Below are 19,503 nucleotides of genomic sequence, written 5' to 3'. Positions count from 1 at the left end.
CAATTAAAGGTTAATTTTCCACACCTGTGGCTTTTTAAATTGCAATTAGTGTCTGTGTATAAATAGTCAATGAGTTTGTTAGCTCTCACGTGGATGCACTGAGCAGACTAGATACTGAGCCATGGGGAGCAGAAAAGAACTGTCAAAAGACCTGCGTAACAAGGTAATGGAACTTTATAAAGATGGAAAAGGATATAAAAAGATATCCAAAGCCTTGAAAATGCCAGTCAGTACTGTTCAATCTCTTATTAAGCAGTGGAAAATTCGGGGATCTCTTGATACCAAGCCAAGGTCAGGTAGACCAAGAAAGATTTCAGCCACAACTGCCAGAAGAATTGTTCGGGATACAAAGAAAAACCCACAGGTAACCTCAGGAGAAATACAGGCTGTTCTGGAAAAAGACGGTGTGGTTGTTTCAAGGAGCCCAATACGAAGATACTTGAACAAAAATGAGCTGCATGGTCGAGTTGCCAGAAAGAAGCCTTTACTGCACCAATGCCACAAAAAAGCCTGGTTACAACATGCCCGACAACACCTTGACACACCTCACAGCTTCTGGCACACTGTAATTTGGAGTGACAAGACCAAAATAGAGCTTTATGGTCACAACCATAAGCGCTATGTTTGGAGAGGGGTCAACAAGGCCTATAGTGAAAAGAATACCATCCCCACTGTGAAGCATGGTGGTGGCTCACTGATGTTTTGGGGTGTGTGAGCTCTAAAGGCATGGGGAATCTTGTGAAAATTGATGGCAAGATGAATGCAGCATGTTATCAGAAAATACTGGCAGACAATTTGCATTCTTCTGCATGAAAGCTGTACATGGGATGCTCTTGGACTTTCCAGCACGACAATGACCCTAAGCACAAGGCCAAGTTGACCCTCCAGTGTTTCAGCAGAAAAAGGTGAAGGTTCTGGAGTTGCCATCACAGTCTCCTGACCTTAATATCAACAAGCCACTCTGGGGAGATCTCAAACGTGCAGTTCATGCAAGACGACCAAAGACTTTGCATGACCTGGAGGCATTTTCCCAAGACGAATGGGCAGCTATACCACCTGCAAGAATTCGGGGCCTCATAGACAACTATTACAAAAGACTGCACGCTGTCATTGATGCTAAAGGGGACAATACACAGTATTAAGAACTAAGGGTATGAAGACTTTTGAACAGGGGTCATTTCATTTTTGTCATCATTGCCATGTTTTGTTTTATGATTGTGCCATTCTGTTATAACCTACAGTTGAATATGAATCCCATAAGAAATAAAAGAAATGTGTTTTGCCTGCTCACTCATGTTTTCTTTAAAAATGGTACATATATTACCAATTCTCCAAGGGTATGCAAACTTTTGAGCACAACTGTGTGTGTGTGTGTATATATATATATAAATACATTAAAAACTTTTCATAGACTGATCATAGATATAATAAAAAATATTTATAATAATAATAATAATAAATAATTTATAAATATATATAGATATTTTAAAATAAATTATTATAATTATTGGTTTTATTATTATTATTGCTATTACAAATATCTAAATAAAATAATAAAGCTATTTATAATAATAATAACACTAATAATAATCAAAATAATACTTTATTTTTAATTATTTATACTGTATACATGTTTAAAAAATGCTTTTACGCTCATAATTTTATATATATATATGAAACTTTGTAATGCAGCACTTTTTGTACTACTGTCTCCTTAAGATGAATCACTTATGGTGTATTCTTTCTCTTTTGTAAGTCGCTTTGGGTAAAAGCATCTGTCAAATGAATAAATGTTATGTAAATGTAAATAAATTATTTACAATTATTATGGAGATTTTTTTATTAAATTATAAAAAATACTTATAATAGTGATAATAATAATAATAATAATTTATTTTTACATATTTATATATTATATATACACACAGTACTGTGCAAAAGTTTTAGGCACGTGTGAAAAATGTTGCATAGTGAGGATGTCTTCAAAAATAGTGCCATAAATAGTTTTCATTTTCAGTTAACATCATACAAAGTCCAGTAAACATAAAAAATCTAAATCAATATTCAGTGTGACCACCTTTGCCTTTAAAACAGCCCCAATTCTCCTAGGTACACCTGGACACAGTTTTTCTTGGTTGTTGACAGATAGGATGTTCCAAGCTTCTTGGAGAATTCGCCACAGTTCTTCTATCTATTTAGGCTGTCTCAATTGCTTCTGTCTCTTTATGTAATCTCAGACTGACATGATGTTCAGTGGGGGGCTCTGTGGGGCCATGCCATCTGTTGCAGGGCTCCCTGTTCTTCTATTCTAATCTTTTCTATTTGCAAAAGTAATGTTTGAGAGTCTAAAATGTATATTTCCTATTGACACACTAAAGCTGAAGATATAAATAACCATCTTAAGACAAATGCTTTTGGGAAACATCTTATGTGTCTAAGACTTTTGCACAGTACTGTATATACATAAATTATTTAAAACTATTATTATTATTAAGGTTTTTTTATTAAATTATCAAAGCATGATTAATAGTGTAATAATAATAATAATAATAATAATCATCATCATCATTTAAATAATAATTTATTTGTAAAAATATATATACAGTATATATAAATGTAAAAATAAATTATTTAAAATTATTATTATCATTATTATGGAGATTTTTTATTAAATTATCAAAACATTTATAATAGTTATAATAATACATTTTCATTATTTACAAACCCGAACCCGAAGTTATACTATACTATAATAAAGGCCCGAACCCGGCCTGTCGGGATCGGGTCGGGGTAGCAGACCTTAGCTGTCAAGCTTCAGATTAACACCTTAAAAGCACCTTAAAAGTAGTCCGACTTACCGTACACTATATGTTGAGTCTTCTGAAGCCAGACGATAGCTTCATGTGAAGAACAGAATGACATTTAAGCCGCTATTTACTGAGGTGAAAGTGACTGAGGGCTGAGACTTTAAGTGAATAACGACTATCATTTCGGTCCTCACACACAAATTGTATGAATTCAGAAGACTTGGAACATGGTGCACAAATCATATGGACTATATTTATGGTGTTTTTGGAGCATGAAAGCTGAGGTCACTGAGAGCAGCATAAACATTCTTCAAAAGTTCTCCTTTTGTATTCCACACAAAAAACACCAGCATGGATTTTGAAGGTGAGTAAATGACAGAATTTTCCTTATTTTTAGGGTGAACCTTTCAAATCAGAGCAGCTAATATAAATCCTAATTCTTCTCCAAGCAACATGAAACAAAAAAGTGTCAACAAAGCAAAAAGCGTTTTCTTCAATAAATACGTCCCGGCGTAAAATGTCCTTCTGTTTTCGCCCCCTCTGTTGGATGAAAGATAAAGCTTTTGCTTTGACTTGTGAAGGCAGATGGTCGCCATACTGGGCAAAATGAATTCAGATGTGGCAAATGAATCGAGATTACTTCAACATGCAAAGGGCTTTGAACGAACAGAAAAGGGGAGCTATTCTATTTATTGCATTTTCCTCTATGTAATTAAATAGTCAGGACTTTTATGTAGCTTTGCTTCCTTTTTTTTTTTTTTTCTACAGACGCCTAGTTGATTTACTCATTTAGTCTTGGGCACGGGATGCAAAGTTCTGATGCCAAGAGCAGTAGGCCTACAGCAGCAGTAAAATCAAAAATAAAGATAAATCTTAGTGACATAAAATGACTTTAGGAAGGACACTTTTACTACAGTGGGAACAAAACGCCCGAAATATCAGCATTAAAGACCTCCAAAATATTTATTTTTTAACTTTCCGCAACATACTGTTTCAATATATATTTAACTATATTTTTCATTAATTACAATTATCCTAACTCAGCTGTCCCATAAATTTACAGTTTATCATCATAACAGGGGAGGTTGGGGGGGATCAGAAAGATATTTGGCTCTTGGAGACGATGAAGCAGGAAATGTAAATTAATAGCACGTCTTTTTTTAGGGGCCGTAATGAAGTGGCAAATACGATTCCATTTGATGTTTTATTTCGCTCCACATCTGCAGAGAGCTGCCACACACAGCCTCAGTTTGCATAAGACCTGCAATCATGCAAAATCCATTTCTCTCACACCAAAACGTGTGGATTAAATGCTTTAGGACATGTATTCCGAGAGGAAATGGTGGAGAAATGGCTCACACATTAAAAGTTTCCACCGAGTCAGACTTCACGTTGCGTGTGTGACATCACTCTTTCTACAGTCTTTCAAACAGCCAGGTTTTTCTTTTACAAACAATACACACGGGGAAAAGTTAGACAACTAAGTGAAAGGATACTGGGGTTTGTTTTTTCTTTCTGTTTTTCCAGGAAAAATGGAATTGGCGAAGGCTAGAATATACCACAATACCACAGGCAAACAACTGGAATTTAAAATTAAAAAATGGGGCCGAGCAGGACTAGTGGTCACATATTTTACAAACTTTTACTCCAGGGAATATTTCTCAGGGTAGGCTTATTTCTGCATAGGAACATACCTTCAAGTCTTGGCTGCAAAAAACAAAACAAAAAAATTATCACTGGGGGGCCTGCGTAGCTCAGTGAGTAAAGACGTTGACTACCACACCCGGAGTCACGAGTTTGAATCCAGGGTGTGCTGAGTGACTCCAGTCTGGTCTCCTAAGCAACCAAATTGGCCCGGTTGCTAGGGAGGGTAGAGTCACATGGGGTAACCTCCTCGTGGTCGCCATAATGTGGTTCTCTCTCGGTGGGGCGCACGGTGAGTTATACATGGATGCCGCGGGGAATAGCGTGAGCCTCCACACGCGCTATGTCTCCGCGGTAACGCGCTCAACAAGCCACGTGATAAGATGCACGGACTGACAGTCTCAGACCTCCGCCACCCGGATTGAGGCGAGTCACTACACCACCACGAGGACTTAGAGTGCACTGGGAATTGGGCATTCCAAATTGGGGAGAATTTTTTTTTTTTTTTTTAAATGTGCTTATCATTGGCATTAAAAAAAAGTTTAATCAATTTATTAACATACATTCTCAATTTGAATATTTAGACTAAGAATGTATTACCTCCATCCCATAAAATTAAATCGACATTAAATCATTTTATTTCATTTTTTGTTTAACTGTATGTGTTAATGTGTATAACAAGGTGTATAACTTAGATGTGTATAACTATACATACATATACATACATATATATATATATATATATATATATAATGTGTATAACTTAGAAAAGAACATCAAGAACTATTTCAGATGTTACAAATAAAGAACTGAAAAACCAATCATTTCGGGGGCATTATTTGTCCGCACTTTTTGAATTGCAGGGATACTTTTTGTCACTTTTGGTGCCATTTTTCCCCCGAGCCCCCCTTAATTTCTGACCCTGCTTGCCGCCCAGTCTCCCCGTTTTCAGGAGTAAGCACTAAGATTTTCCCTTTCAATTATGATTTGCCATAATAATGTGAAATATACATTCTAATTAAAGCAACCCGATTTGGACAGTGTGTGTTGTTTAATAAGTCTGTCACTCTGTTAAGATAAAAATAGATTATAATGTGACATGACACTGTCTAGGGTGCTGATAAAACATAAGACTGAGCATGCAAAAGTACTTTAGAGCAGTTAACTATAACTACATTTGTATTTGAACTGCAATTAACTACTTCATTATAAAGCATCCAAACTCTGACTCAGCTAAAATCTAAAGCTTTAATTACTAGGTGCGTGAAAATTTAAGGTTTTTCAACACTATAAAATCCTGTGATGTTTATAAAACGGTCTCTATATTATACTTTCTAAGATATAATCTTAAACAGTGACTTGAACTGAACAAACTGAACATTTCGAGGATTGTTTTAATACAAATGGACTTTTAGACTAAACAGATGAACGACTAGAAGTGTGATGTAACCGCATACATTGAATAAAATGTACATGTTTACCTCTGTTATTAATTATTCAGTGTAATCCACATTTGCTCTGTCAAGCTGCTGAACACATTTCTCTCATGTAAACATACCGCTCCGGTCGGATCAATATGACGTCACTGTAGTTCGATGTCAGGGATTATGGGTATTGTAGTTTATAAGTGTTCTATAACGCACTAGCCTTCAGTGATAAAGGCAAACGGTTGAAGTTCTTGATCAATTGTCGTCGCACAACAAAAGACGAAATCAAGCGTTCAAGAGCGCCATCAATAGAGCGTTTTCACCTTTTCGTGAAATTCATTTAAAACTATTTTTTTAAATATATATTTTTATGTTAATATTTCTTACATTTATATTTATTTTTAAATATGTGATTTAATTATTTTTATTTTTTTATTTTTTTTATATTTAAAAAAATAAAAATCTACTTTTTACGACCCCAAAATATTAATCCAATTTTTAAATGTTGAGGGAAAAACATATTAAAAGTATAACTTGTTGTTGTCATGGCTTCTGTTGCGGTTGTCTGATGTTGTATAGTCTACTATTAACTTTGCTCAGGCTATAACAAATGGAAAGTGACACATCGCTTCTGTGTTTGTTTGCTCTCAGGTTTGAATAAGTTGTATATAATACGTCTCTTTTGAGCATTTAGGAACCTTTATGTCTCTTAGTAGGCTATAAGAGAATAGTGACTTAAAAACTGTAAAAAAATAAATAAATAAATAAATAATAATAATAATAAATAAATAAATAAATTGTTAGCTTTGCCCTATTGAAATGTGCATTCTATAGCATAGTATAATATTCCACTCTTTGTTAGTTCCCTGGATTAACTCAGTTTAATTAAGTAAACTGAGAAAGCAGTAAAAATCATGTTGACTGAACACTATCCATTAGAAGTCCGAATCAATTTGATCATTTCATATCAATGTAATCATATCACTTTTTTTATGACTGTGTTGAATTTTACTTGTACTTTACACAATATAATTATGTTCTTTTTTTTTTTTTTTAGTGTAGGTTTTAAAGTCTTTCTTTTACAGTATGGCCTTACTTAACTCTGAGTGTCTGATTGTTTTTGTTTTCTTCCCTTCAGATTTAAAGTTCAATCACAAGTTAGGCTGTGTATATAAGGCAAAAGGGTCTCTGTGTAGTGTTTGGTGGATTATTTTCGTAAAGAAGAGTGGACAGTTCCAAAAAACTGATATCAAAGATTTGCTCATTTATTTTGATGTCATCATGAACTGGTGCTTGTAGACATGACGTGCTCGACTCATCAGCATAATAATCCTCCTGCTTCTGCATATATATATATAAACCACAAAAAACCTGAGCTCACCAAAGTTCCAGCCTCCTAAAACAAACCACACATCGAGACAAAATCACTGCGGCTTTGCATCGCCTTCATCTAACTAACCACAACCTTTGGAATCACCGTTTTAACCCTTCACAACGGCAGTGCACGGTGAAAAGAAAGGTCTTGAGGACTTTTGCAAAGATGATTAGACACATTCTTGTTTAAGTTTCTTTTTGATTTGCGTTTTTAAGAACGGCAGTGAACTAAACTCCCCGAGCGCTGCGCGTAATGCGCAAAAACTCGTTTTTATACCTTTAAACGTTCAGCTTTGGAGACGCAAGAAGCAGCTCGTAAATGATGCGCGTGCTTCTTTTGAGCGAAAACAGGGGATTATATGCGTTTCCCCCCATTATTTTCACATGTAAGAAGAGCGCATCGAGGCTCGTGCGTAAAGTCTGAGAGGACCCAAGTTTTCGGGAAGGCGCCTAACGGACTTTATACAGAACCCCAGATCATTTCTTGTTACAACAGACTGAAATTAATCGACTTTAGTGTTGGTTTGAAGTGCCTTTACCTTTGCTGACATTGTTGTGATGCGCATTCCGGTAGATCCGAGCACCAGCCGCAGGTTCAGTCCGCCGTCCAGCAGCCTTCAGCCGGTGGCGGGGAAGATGAGCGATGCGCAGCAGGAGCCGAACGCGGCTGTGCCGAGACTCCGCCAGCACGACAACCGAACCATGGTGGAGATCATCGCGGACCACCCCGCCGAGCTCGTGCGCACGGACAGCCCGAACTTTCTGTGCTCGGTGCTGCCGTCTCACTGGAGGTGTAACAAAACTCTCCCCGTGGCGTTCAAGGTAAGAAAGGCTTTATTTTAAGACTTACTCTATACCTCAGCTTTACATTAAGTGAGCAAAAACGTTCTTCTTTACAAACATTATAAAGGCTAATGCTTAACAGATCGGCTCATTTATGTTCAAATATGAACAGCCAATGTGAAAGTAGCTTCATCAAACTTCAATTACATTTCTAATGATCTGTTAAAGCATGCATGATATTTGATCAGCACAGAGGCTACATTAAAATATGAACGTAAATGAAAGTTTATAGCCTGTACAGTGTAAATAATATATATTTTTAGGACTTTTAAGTATTTGAATGTACAGTGCATGAACTAATGACCTATTCGGCGGTAGTGTTGACGCTTGATAGATCAGTAAATAATAGGCTACTGTACATATACTGAATATACATTTATATAGGCCTAAGCTATTTTAACTGTTTGAAAGTTCCTGGAGTAATGATTTGTTCAGTGTTAAAGCTATTTTATATTGTGATAATGTTTTAAATGACTTATTAATAAAATGTATTTATATGCACATCAACAAAACGAATCTTTTAGCTTTTTTGTTGTTTTTTCAGCTGTTGTTCGTAAATGCTCAGATGGCAGTTTTATCAGGTTTAGGGGATTAACTGATGTTTAAAACGAGAAATGCCGCAGTGGTGGAGAGGTGAAATACGACAGATTGACGCTATTCATAGATACATGCATGTTTAATCGGATGTCCTGGATAACACACGACTATTAATACTTTCACCAAATATACAGTAGGCCTATATCATCAAGACAGACAATAACTGAGACGCACTTACTGTAGCACTGAACTTAAAACCCAATTTTATTTGCCTTTGTAAAAATGAGAAAGCCCTCCTGCTCACACTGAAGTTTAAAAGATGAATAGCCTTACAATAACATCAGTGCATTAGTCTGAATTTACCTTAATTGATGCAGTCGTTTTTTGTGGTTGTTTTAATTATTTTTTTTATTCTTAACAAAAGCATATTTAACTGGGATCCTGTTCTCTTTTTTCTTACTTACAAACTATTGCAATTTTTGTATTGTTACAGTTCAAAACAGGTACAAAATGACAAGATATAGTCAATTAGTTTAAAAAAAACAACAACAATATTTGACTATCACTTTTTTGCATTCATTAATTGTACTTATTTTGATTCTTTTTAAATAGCTATTATTGACATGTCATTAAAAGACAATATACTGTATATGCATATATCACATAAAGCTATTTATCAACAAATACGTTTTTTTTTTTCCTCCGTTTTTTGTGACCATTAATGGTCAATCTTCTACATAGCTCAGATAATTGCAAAGGTAATTTTTTATAAATTGTCTGGCTTTTGTTTAGTGGGACATTTTCAGTTTGTAACTTATGTATCTTGTATCTTTCTGATGTCAGTAGTGGTTTTGCTTCATAACATTAGCTGTATAAGAACCATAGGCCTGTTTACATCAGGATTGAGACAGTATGGACAGAAAAATTCGAACAGCTGGGAAATGAAAAGTAAATTATAGGGAGACAGAATGGCAGTATGTTTTTGTCCTGTTCAGGTTGTAGCTCTGGGAGACGTTCCTGATGGCACCATGGTCACAGTGATGGCAGGAAATGATGAGAACTACTCGGCAGAACTCCGCAACGCCTCCGCTGTCATGAAAAATCAGGTGGCGCGTTTCAACGACCTGAGATTTGTTGGCAGGAGTGGACGAGGTTTGTGCTTTTACTTTAATTTTATTTATTTACCACAGGCCGGTTGGTTTGCTCTGGCTGAGTCATAAAGCAGGGTAAAATCACATAAGACATTTCGTTTACAGTAAATGACATGTTGGAAATTAAATTTCTGCATGTGGTGTGTGATCTCAATTCACTGTAAATCAAAGTAGATTGATAATATGTCATTGCTTTAAAATAACAAATTGACACACACACACACACGCACTGCACATTTCACATTAGGATGTTGTTCAAGAGTCTTTGCTTAGGCCTATAGAAAATATACTAAAAGACAAGCGTTTCAAAACTGGAATAGAATCACAGAGCGTTTACTCCTTTTCACACACATCCAGCAATGTCAGAGCTTCAATGGTGAGAATAAAGAAAAAGGGTGTGTTCCAAATAATAACTCATTTGAGTTTCCAAAGTTTAAAAACACGTAACTGTTGCAAAATGGGACAGTATTCTCCCCCAGCGCATTCATGACCACTATCATGTAATATTGTTATTATACACACCCTACAAAAATCTTTAAGTTGTGACCGTGGGCTCAAAGTGCTCCCAGACTGGTGATGTGTAGATGAATGCTGCTTTTGATATGGTTGCAATTATTGTCAAAGAAGAAATCCAGCTCTTGTGATCCAGTCGGAAGAAGCCATTCAGCATGCAGGCCTTTGAAAAGAACAGGGACACGCAGCGAGATCAGAGGAGCTCAGTGTGTCTGGTGGTGCAGGCTGCATAGGCTTGAGCGTGCAGTCTAGACTTGCCCTCTTAATCTGCGCAGGCACTTAAAGTAAAGCACATACGTGTGCAACAGGGATTCCCGCGCATGGCGCCCGTCCACTGTACAGACTCAAACGTGATGAAAACACATTTAGCTGTGTAAGAGTGAACAATCTCCAGGCGTTTGGGGAAATGGTACTTTAGAGTAGTGGTTGACCATTTTCAATGGCTGATTTTCATATTAATATTACACATTTGGCTGCCGCTTACAGTGCAACTTACAGTGCATTCCATTTAATCAGTATATTTGTTCCCATGGGAATCAAACCCACGACTTTGTTGTTGTTAACGCCATGCTCTACTACTTGAGCTACAGGGCAATAATATCTAGAGAGCAGGGTAGCTAATATAATACCGATAAATACATAATTCAATTTAAAAGAGATTTGCGTATGGATGTGCGTAATTGTGTTATTGTTGTTATAAAACATTGCTGTTTCCAACCAGCCATATGTATACTGAAAAAACACAGGCTCAACCAATGGTGTGAGTTTGGGACGGGACTATCTGTTTGTTGACCAATGGAAGATGGGGGGAGTGTTCGGGAAACCTGTTTGAAAACTATTACACACTTCAATTTTAAATGACAGCAAATAAGATGTACACAAGATTGCTGAAATTAAATAAACACTTATTTATAGTCTGTTTAAATTATTCATTTATATCATAATAAGGGCTGTCAATCGATTAACATTTTAAATCGAATTAATTACATGGTGTGCCAATTAATTAATCGAGTTAATCACAATTAATCGCATACAGTACATAAATATTTGCTGAGAAAACAAAGTTTTATAATTAATCGCACTGAATTAACATGTTAATCATAGCCCTAATCATAATAAATTTAACCCTGCCTTTAAAAACCGGAGTTGCGCATCATTAAAGTGAGCTGTTGCTGTGTTGGAATAAATATACAAATGAGACTAATTTATCAGCTGAATATTCAATCAGATATTCAAGCTGTACACTTATTTTATTACCATGAGCAATAAACATGAAAAATCTTAACCTGCAAACTTTCTTCGGGCGGTAATAGCGCAATGTTTGTTGCGCCGGCAAATATTATAGAGTTTTGTAAATAAACACAATCAATAATTAGCTTAGGCATGCTTGTGTTGAAAACGTAACAGATTTTTCATAATCTCGTGTTTTTTTTTGTTGTTGTTTTTTTTAAATGAATAATCAAAAAGCAAGTCAATTTCTTGTTTGTAGCTACTTCTTTTCAAATGAAATATATACATTCAAAGCATAATTTATATTTATTTATTTTTTTTTTTTTTAATTAACACAGATAATTTTACACAATATTTAAGGGAATTCACTAAGAATAAATTGCAAGGGGCCCGGGTAGCTCAGCAAGTACTGATGCTGACTACCACCACTGGAGTCACGAGTTCGAATCCAGGGTGTGCTGAGTGACTCCAGTCAGGTCTCCTAAGCAACCAAACTGGCCCGGTTGCTAGGGAGGGTAGAGTCACATGGGGTAACCTCCTTGTGGTCGCTATAATGTGGTTCTCGCTCTCGGTGGGGCGTGTGGAGAGTTGTGCGTGGATGCTGCGGAGAATAGCGTGGGCCTCCACACGCACTACGTTTCCGCGGTAACACGCTCAACAAGCCACGTGACAAAATGCGTGGATTGACGGTCTCAGACGCGGAGGAAACTGAGATTCATCCTCCACCACCCGGATTGAGGCGAGTCACTATGCCACCACGAGGCATTTCAAAATGGGGAGAAAAGGGGAGGAAAAAAAAAGAATAAACTGCGACATTTATTATGAAGCAACATTTATTTGCACACGCTGCCTGCATGTGCAAATAAATGTTTAGTGCCCGATTCACAAAAGTAATTATGCAGATCAGGCAACGGCTTAAACACGGCCACAAAACCAGTGCTAAACGCAATTTGTGTGGCACAATCGCGATCTTGTATATCGGAGAACGCATCTGAATCACCTCTATAACATGCGGAAAGTGCGCTTGACTACAGTGCGCATCTGGAAATATGCTCTTCCCCATCTTTTGACCATTATTCGAAAAATTACTGCTGCCATGGTCGATAGAATATGTACAGCATATGAACATCTCTTTGAAAAATAATTCAGTTTATCGACTGCTTTCCTCGGGCGGTAATAGCACATGGTTATTATGCACAGAGTTTTGTTAATAAACACAATCAATAATGAGCCTAACTTCATTTAAATACTTAAGATAGAGATATTTCAGCATGAAAGAGCCGCAACTGTTCAGTGAATTCGGCAAAAATTGTATTGTATCCATTGACAAGGCTGTCAGTATAATTTGAAACTAACACTTCTATTAATCAGTCAAGTGGACATGATTATTAACCAGATATCGGTATTGGACGATTAATCAGTCTGGCCGATATATCGGTGCATCATTACTTTAGAGATCTGTGGTAGTAAAAACACTGACATTTGAATGTGTGCAGTGAGGACGCCTGATGCATCCGTAATGTGCCCGAATGGATATAGACATGCAAAAAGCGGCTTCTCGGCCAATGACTGTTCTCAGCACATTCCTGCACCATTGCATATCCTTACACCCCCCAACATGCTAACGGCGTGTGTTGTGCACATCCGTGTTATCTCCTCACAGCTGTCACAGTGAACAGGGCTTTGGCCCGCATGGAGACCCACATCTTCTCAGGTTTAAGTTTCTTCTATCTATAACACGAGATCTTGCAGAGGAAGTCCGGGCGGAGATAGCATAGCATAAGGGAATTAAATATGGAAAACGATACGACATGCGATGAGAAAGATTAAAATAAGATCAACCGCAATCAAACAAATGACAGATCAGACAAAATAGCGCTCCTTGAATTACCATAAGCGATGCTGTTTCCTGAGCCAATATATAATGTATTTAACATTTCATTTCAGAAACAAATTTCAGTCAAAAATTCTGAAACCACATTGAAAATCTGGGACTTTTTTGATTGAAACTTGGGGGGGTAAAAAGAACGTTTTAGGATTTGAAACATATAAAACAATGAAAAGTTATGATGGCATAAAACGAAGAATAAATATTTAAGATTCTTCAAATGTAGGTCACTCGAAATCACATGTAAGCAAATTTGCTACATTTATGTTAAACATTACTGACCAGATTTCCTTGTTTTCAAGGAATATTCTTAAATCATGCTGGATTACATTATAATCATGATAATAAAAATGCTTTGCAAACATCACTAATAATGTCATAAAACATAACATGTCAAAACATAAAAAATATGAAATTATAATTTGCATAAAGAAAATGAAGCTTGCATTAAGGGTCATTAAGATTTTTTGCAATGTGAAATTACTTTTAGGACACTTAAGCACATTTTACCCCCAAATTCTCATTACTGTAACACGTCTGGACATTCCACTTTCACTAGTCCCGTTGATTTCAACAATGAAGTATTGGTAATGATTACAGTAAAAAAGATGCTGTTTGTACAATGAAAATAAAACTCTAAATAAAATCATCGTAAATGAAAGGTGGTACCAATGGAGCACTATGCTGTATAAATACTTCATTTAAATAATATATTGTTTTCTCGCATTGTGGTAATGAGGATATCATAATAACAATATTTGTTGCATTACAGTAATGAGAATTGGGGTGCTAAAATGTGTAAAAAGTAAACTAGTAAACGGGAGACCACAGCAAATATATTTTTTTGCATTTCCATTTACTACAACAGTTTAAGAAAAAAATCCACTATTACATTGCAACGACAATTAGGAAGAAAATAGAGAAAGAGGCCCAATTTACTGTCACTCCCTCATCAGCTGCATTAGAAAATCACAGCAGTGCTGACTAGTTTGTTTTTGAATTAATGTCAGGGTAATATAACACAAAGAACAATTGAATAAAATTAAATAAAAATAATAATAATAAAAAAAATAATAAAAAAATGTTTGCTAAATTTACACCACTAAATAAGGCAGAAACAGGCTTTAAAAAGGGTCAGTGTTAGCAAAAGATAGCTAATGTAGCATGAAGCTCAAAATCTTCCCCAAAACACAAGTTAACCAAATCAACCCAATTGTAGGAAAGAGATGCTCCCTAATAATACATAAGCTAAGCCAAGTGTAGCTGCCTGCTGAGTTGTGTCAGCCCTTTTCCACCCACTTCTTCCTGTCTAACTTACTGATCACATCTCAAAGAATGTGTCATGCTTGACTCCACAGCATACTTTGCACATTAATCCGCTGAGTTTGCCTCATTAGAAGTATCTCAGTATTTCCTGTGTGCTACTGTCAGAAAGTGCTAACTCTTTAGCATGTTTGCTACATGGCTGTTTCTGTACTTTCAGCAAAACATGTTGATGAATATCTGATATTAAAGTCACGTAAATTGCATACTTTTTTAAGCACTTTTGTCATTTCTGTTTGGTTTTGAAAAATAGAACAGTGTAAAAAGGTCATTCAAGGTTCAAGATTATTGAACACATTTTTGTTTTTTATTTGTTTTTGTGTTTCAAAAGAAATATTTCGGATTCAAGACAAGTTAAAGGGATAGTTGCCACCCTAGATGTGTATAACTTTCTTTCATCTGCTGAACACAAACGAAGACTTCTTGAAGAATATCTGCACTCTGTAGGTCCATACAATGCAAGTGAATGGTGACCAACATTTTGAGGCTCCAAAAGGACATAAAAGCAGCATAAAAGTAGTCCAGTGGTTAAATCCATGTCTACAAGTGATGTAATAAGTGTGTGTGAGAAACAGATCAATATTTAAGTTCATTTTTACCATCAATCTCCACTTTCACTTTCACATTCTTCTTCTTTTGTTTTTTCCCCTACTGGGAAGGGAGGATAATTTATATTAAAAAAGGACTTAAATATTGATCTGTTTCTCCCCCACACCAATCATATTGTTTCAGAAGACATGGATTTAACCACTGGAGTTGTTTGGATAACTTTTATGCTGTTTTTATGTCCTTCAAAATTTTGGTGCCCCTTAAGTTGCATTGCATGGACCGACAGAGCTGAGATATTCTTCTTACAATCTATTTCAGAATTCAGCAGAAGAAAGAAATGTAAGCACATCTGGGATAGCATGAGTGAATGATGAGAGACTTTTTATTTTTGGGTGAACTATCCCTTTAAGCTTAATCGATAGCATTTGTGTCATAATGTTGATTACCACAAAAATTAATTTAGACTCATTCCTCCTTTTCTTTGAAAAAAGTAACAATGGAGGTTACAGTGAGCCACTTACAATGGAAGTGAATGGGGCCAATCTGTAAACGTTAAAATACTCACTGTTTCAAAAGTATAGCCACAAGACATAAACAATATGCAGTTTAACATGATTTTAGTGTGATAAAATCTCTTACTGACCTTTTCTGTGTAAAGTTAAATGCAATTTTACAACTTTCTTGCCATGACAATTTAAGGCTGTAAACCCTGGAATCCCAAAATAACAGAAAAATTAATGTAAATGTTTTTATAAAATTATAAGTTTCACATTTCTGCCTTTAAACCCTCCAAAAATTGGCCTCATTCACTTCCATTGTAAGTGCCCCACTGTAACCTCCATTTTTGCAGCTTCTTTTTTTTTTTTTTTTAAGAAAAGCTTAAAGCTATGGTATGTGAAGGTATGTGAAACCAAAAAGTTGATTGAGCTTAACTTGTATTGAACCCGGAATATTCCTTTAAAAATCCCTATGGAGAAGATAAACAGGAACACCAAGGCCACTAAAAAGTAGGCGATCACTATAGCACAAGACGTGCGTTGTATATTCTACTTGCCAATGAACATGGCATGGCCTGTTTTTATGCTTTTGTGATTTGTCATGTCCAAATTCAAGGGTCATTTTCCAAACAAATTCTTTTATTGTCCGTTGTGCCTGAGCCTTTTCAATCGCTTGAGTTCCTCGCAGTTAAAAATCCTACAGTCATCACCGCCACAAGCAGAGAAATGCAAATTACTGCTGCATAATGAATGCGACACATTGTCCAGTGCATTAATCGGCTTTGAACCTTTTTGTGTTTTGCAGGAAAGAGCTTCACACTGACAATAACAGTATTCACGAATCCACCCCAAGTGGCGACTTACCACCGCGCCATAAAGGTCACCGTGGACGGGCCGCGCGAGCCACGAAGTAAGTACCCCCCCCCCCCCCAAACACATCATGTGATTAGCACATGCAAAGAGCGTCAAAATCCACAGTAAGAGATGAATGAATCTGTCCAGCATTGTGTTGCCATTTTGGCATCACGCCTCGTCCGCTAGCCAAGCAGTGGGACAAGTTGTGTGGCCTGATGCATGAATTGATGCATAGATTGTGTCAGGGTACTGTTGGATTCAGCACGCTTGAATGCACAAAGATGCCCTTTGAGCAGTAACAGGCATGTTCAGTGAGCGCCAAATACAAACATGTGCTGTCAAGGCCGCTAGACTTGTGAAAATCTTTACTGTATTGGCCTCTTGTGTCTGTCCGTCAACATGCTCTTAAGAGCGACCGCCGTGTCAGCCCCTTGACCTTTGACCCTGAGCTCTGACTGGAGGGCTGGAACTCATGTCGAGTATCTTACTAGATTCAGATTCATCTTACTAGTCTAGTATTATTTAAGAGCCAGCTGGTAGGTAGCTGTGCAGAGTGTAAACCTCACTCCCCTGGCCTCAAGAGGTGCACTAGCGACTGACACTAGAGGCTGTAGCCTTTAGCCTCCTCGTTATAGTGCCAACCTCCCATGCCGGAGACGCCGGTTTGAATCCCGCTCGGAGTGGGTCAAGCAGGTTACACATCGATGAATATTTCAAACTCGGCTACACTGTTGTCATATAACCATATTATGTTACATGTTTAATTCAACAAGCGGTGTCCACTTAGAATCCAGAAATAAAAAATCTTTATTTTGCATTTTTAATCCATTTTGTGTGTGAAAATGTCAAGATCGCAGTTGTGATATTGCTTCTGGTTCATTTGTCAGACTGGAAAAGGATGGGATATGTTTGGAATAGCATACTGACATACTACTCTTACAATCTTTGCAGTATGTAGTATGTATAGGAAGTATGTTGTAAGATGATAACTGAACACCACTCACTGAATTAAACATGCCAAATAGAGATGGTAACACAATGTAGCTTCCTACTGTTTGAAATGTTATCGTGGAATAATGCATTTTGTTTCACATACTATTTTTTAAGAAATAGCGTGCAGTATACAGTATATACACTGTGCATTATTTAGTATTCCAGTATTCCACTCAATCGTCATTTCAAGCACACTACATTGTGGGACACATATAGTGTGCATCCAGGAAAATTCACACACTTTGCACAGTATACATACATAGTATGCTATTCCAAAAATAACCATGCATTCAGTACTGTATATGAAGCACTGAAGAAATTACTTTTGCACCTTGCAATGACAAACATCAGATCTTGGATTAAAAATAAAGTTAGGCAGATACATTTTCAGACAATGAAAAACAAAATCGGAACATTTTATTCATTATTATGAAGGCATGAAGCGATCAACAAGTTTTATGAGAAGTATTGCAACATTTTCAGACAGAAAAGAAACTCGAAGCTTTGTTTTTGCCGATATGTATAACAGAGACATGTCATGTAAAAGAAAAACAGGGCTTTTTCTCTCTCTCTCTCATTCGTCGGAGGAACCTGATCTGACAAAAAGCTCCAGTTGCCTTTCAATTACAAAAAAGCCACTTCATCTGCGTTGATGTCTGGACTTGTGCAAATGGCAGTCGAGTTGTGTGCAATAATCGCTGTTCCAAAACACTCTCAATTCATGCTTCAAATTCTCAGTTGCTCTCACTACCTGAAAAAAACAAAACCCCCCAAAACTGTTAGAATACGCTGCCAAATTTACATTTTCACACTGGGCCCCTGGACCCTTAAATACACACAAGCTGTCATGAATCTCTTTCATGTGGCACAGAATGAACAAAGAACATACAGTGCTTGACATTGTATAGTATGTGTTTATATTAAAGGCTGACGCATTTTGACATTACAACTAAAGGTCTTCAAAAGACAACATTTTTTGGTGGGCTAATCTAATAAATTGGATTGGATTCCGTCAACCATTAACGCTGACTGACAGATGTTTTTAACGTTTATGCAAACTTGTCATTTGCACTCTGTCATGAAATTACTCAAAGGTTTTGTGGTTGTGACAGTAAAGTTAAAGCAAAACGGAAACCTTTGATGTAATTAGACTCGTTTACTAAGGCAAGCCTCACTATTACTAAGGCTAGAGTATACCTGCCGCGTTCCGATCCATTTCACGCACAACTTTTCAAAGCATACAGTTCACAGAAGTCGCGCACAAAAACATACTGTTTTGAGTGTCTAGAGAAATTTCTGACTGTAACTCGTCCCAGAGCTTTCAAGCTACATCCACCAAACTTGGTACAGACCTTGAGGCTGTTCTGAGTCAGGTTGCTATGACTTTTCTAACTGATCAGAATTGTGGTTTTCGCACAGCGGATGTTCAAACAGGCCAAAACTATTCAAACTCCAATTGCCAAAAATATAAACGTAAACAAGCCCTCAAAGCTGCTTAAACTCTCTTTCTCGCCTTTTCTTTCTTATGGCACTTTTCCACTGCAGGTTATGGTTCAACTCAACTCGACTCTGCTCGTTTTACTTTTCTGAGCTTGCATTTCCACTGCAGTTTAGTGCCGCCTCAACGTGGATGGGATTATAGGCTGATCGTCATAGTTGCGCTTCCTCTACTGCCGTGACATCATCTTAAACGCGACACAAACATTACTGACCATAAACAATAACATGACCGCTAGCTGTTAGCTACTAGCTCATTGTGCTGCATAAAGCAGTTGTTGCATGGTGATTTTACACAAGTGTAACAGTTAAATTGGCCTGGTTGTTTTAGAAGCAAGCTTTCCAGTAGCTGGTCAGCTAAATAAAGTGAAGCTT

At 36.8% G+C, this 19,503-nt stretch overlaps 2 protein-coding genes across 4 annotated transcripts in view; one reads left to right on the top strand and one right to left on the bottom strand.

The window, feature by feature from the left end:
- The window catches only part of LOC127455228 (transcription initiation protein SPT3 homolog), a 160,565-nt gene extending 152,618 nt beyond the window's left edge, over window positions 1-7,947 (bottom strand). For 2 of the 3 annotated variants that reach the window (XM_051722934.1, XM_051722933.1), the window contains exon 1: window positions 7,792-7,947. In XM_051722934.1, coding sequence (XP_051578894.1) covers window positions 7,792-7,818 — 27 coding nt within the window. In that variant the 5' untranslated portion in view covers window positions 7,819-7,947. Of the gene's footprint in view, window positions 1-5,932; window positions 6,047-7,791 lie in introns of those variants that run through there. The other variant, XM_051722935.1, reaches the window with a different exon arrangement.
- LOC127455192 (runt-related transcription factor 2-like) overlaps window positions 1-19,503 on the top strand; it is a 94,783-nt gene that overhangs the window by 30,214 nt on the left and 45,066 nt on the right. The window contains exons 3-5 of the mRNA XM_051722874.1: window positions 7,827-8,074; window positions 9,628-9,784; window positions 16,589-16,693. Coding sequence (XP_051578834.1) covers window positions 7,827-8,074; window positions 9,628-9,784; window positions 16,589-16,693 — 510 coding nt within the window. The remainder of the gene's footprint in view (window positions 1-7,826; window positions 8,075-9,627; window positions 9,785-16,588; window positions 16,694-19,503) is intronic.

The sequence above is a fragment of the Myxocyprinus asiaticus genome, chromosome 17, assembly GCF_019703515.2.
Source record: "Myxocyprinus asiaticus isolate MX2 ecotype Aquarium Trade chromosome 17, UBuf_Myxa_2, whole genome shotgun sequence".
In the NCBI taxonomy this organism is placed as follows: Eukaryota; Metazoa; Chordata; class Actinopteri; order Cypriniformes; family Catostomidae; genus Myxocyprinus; species Myxocyprinus asiaticus.
This window is presented reverse-complemented; position numbering and strand designations above follow the sequence as displayed.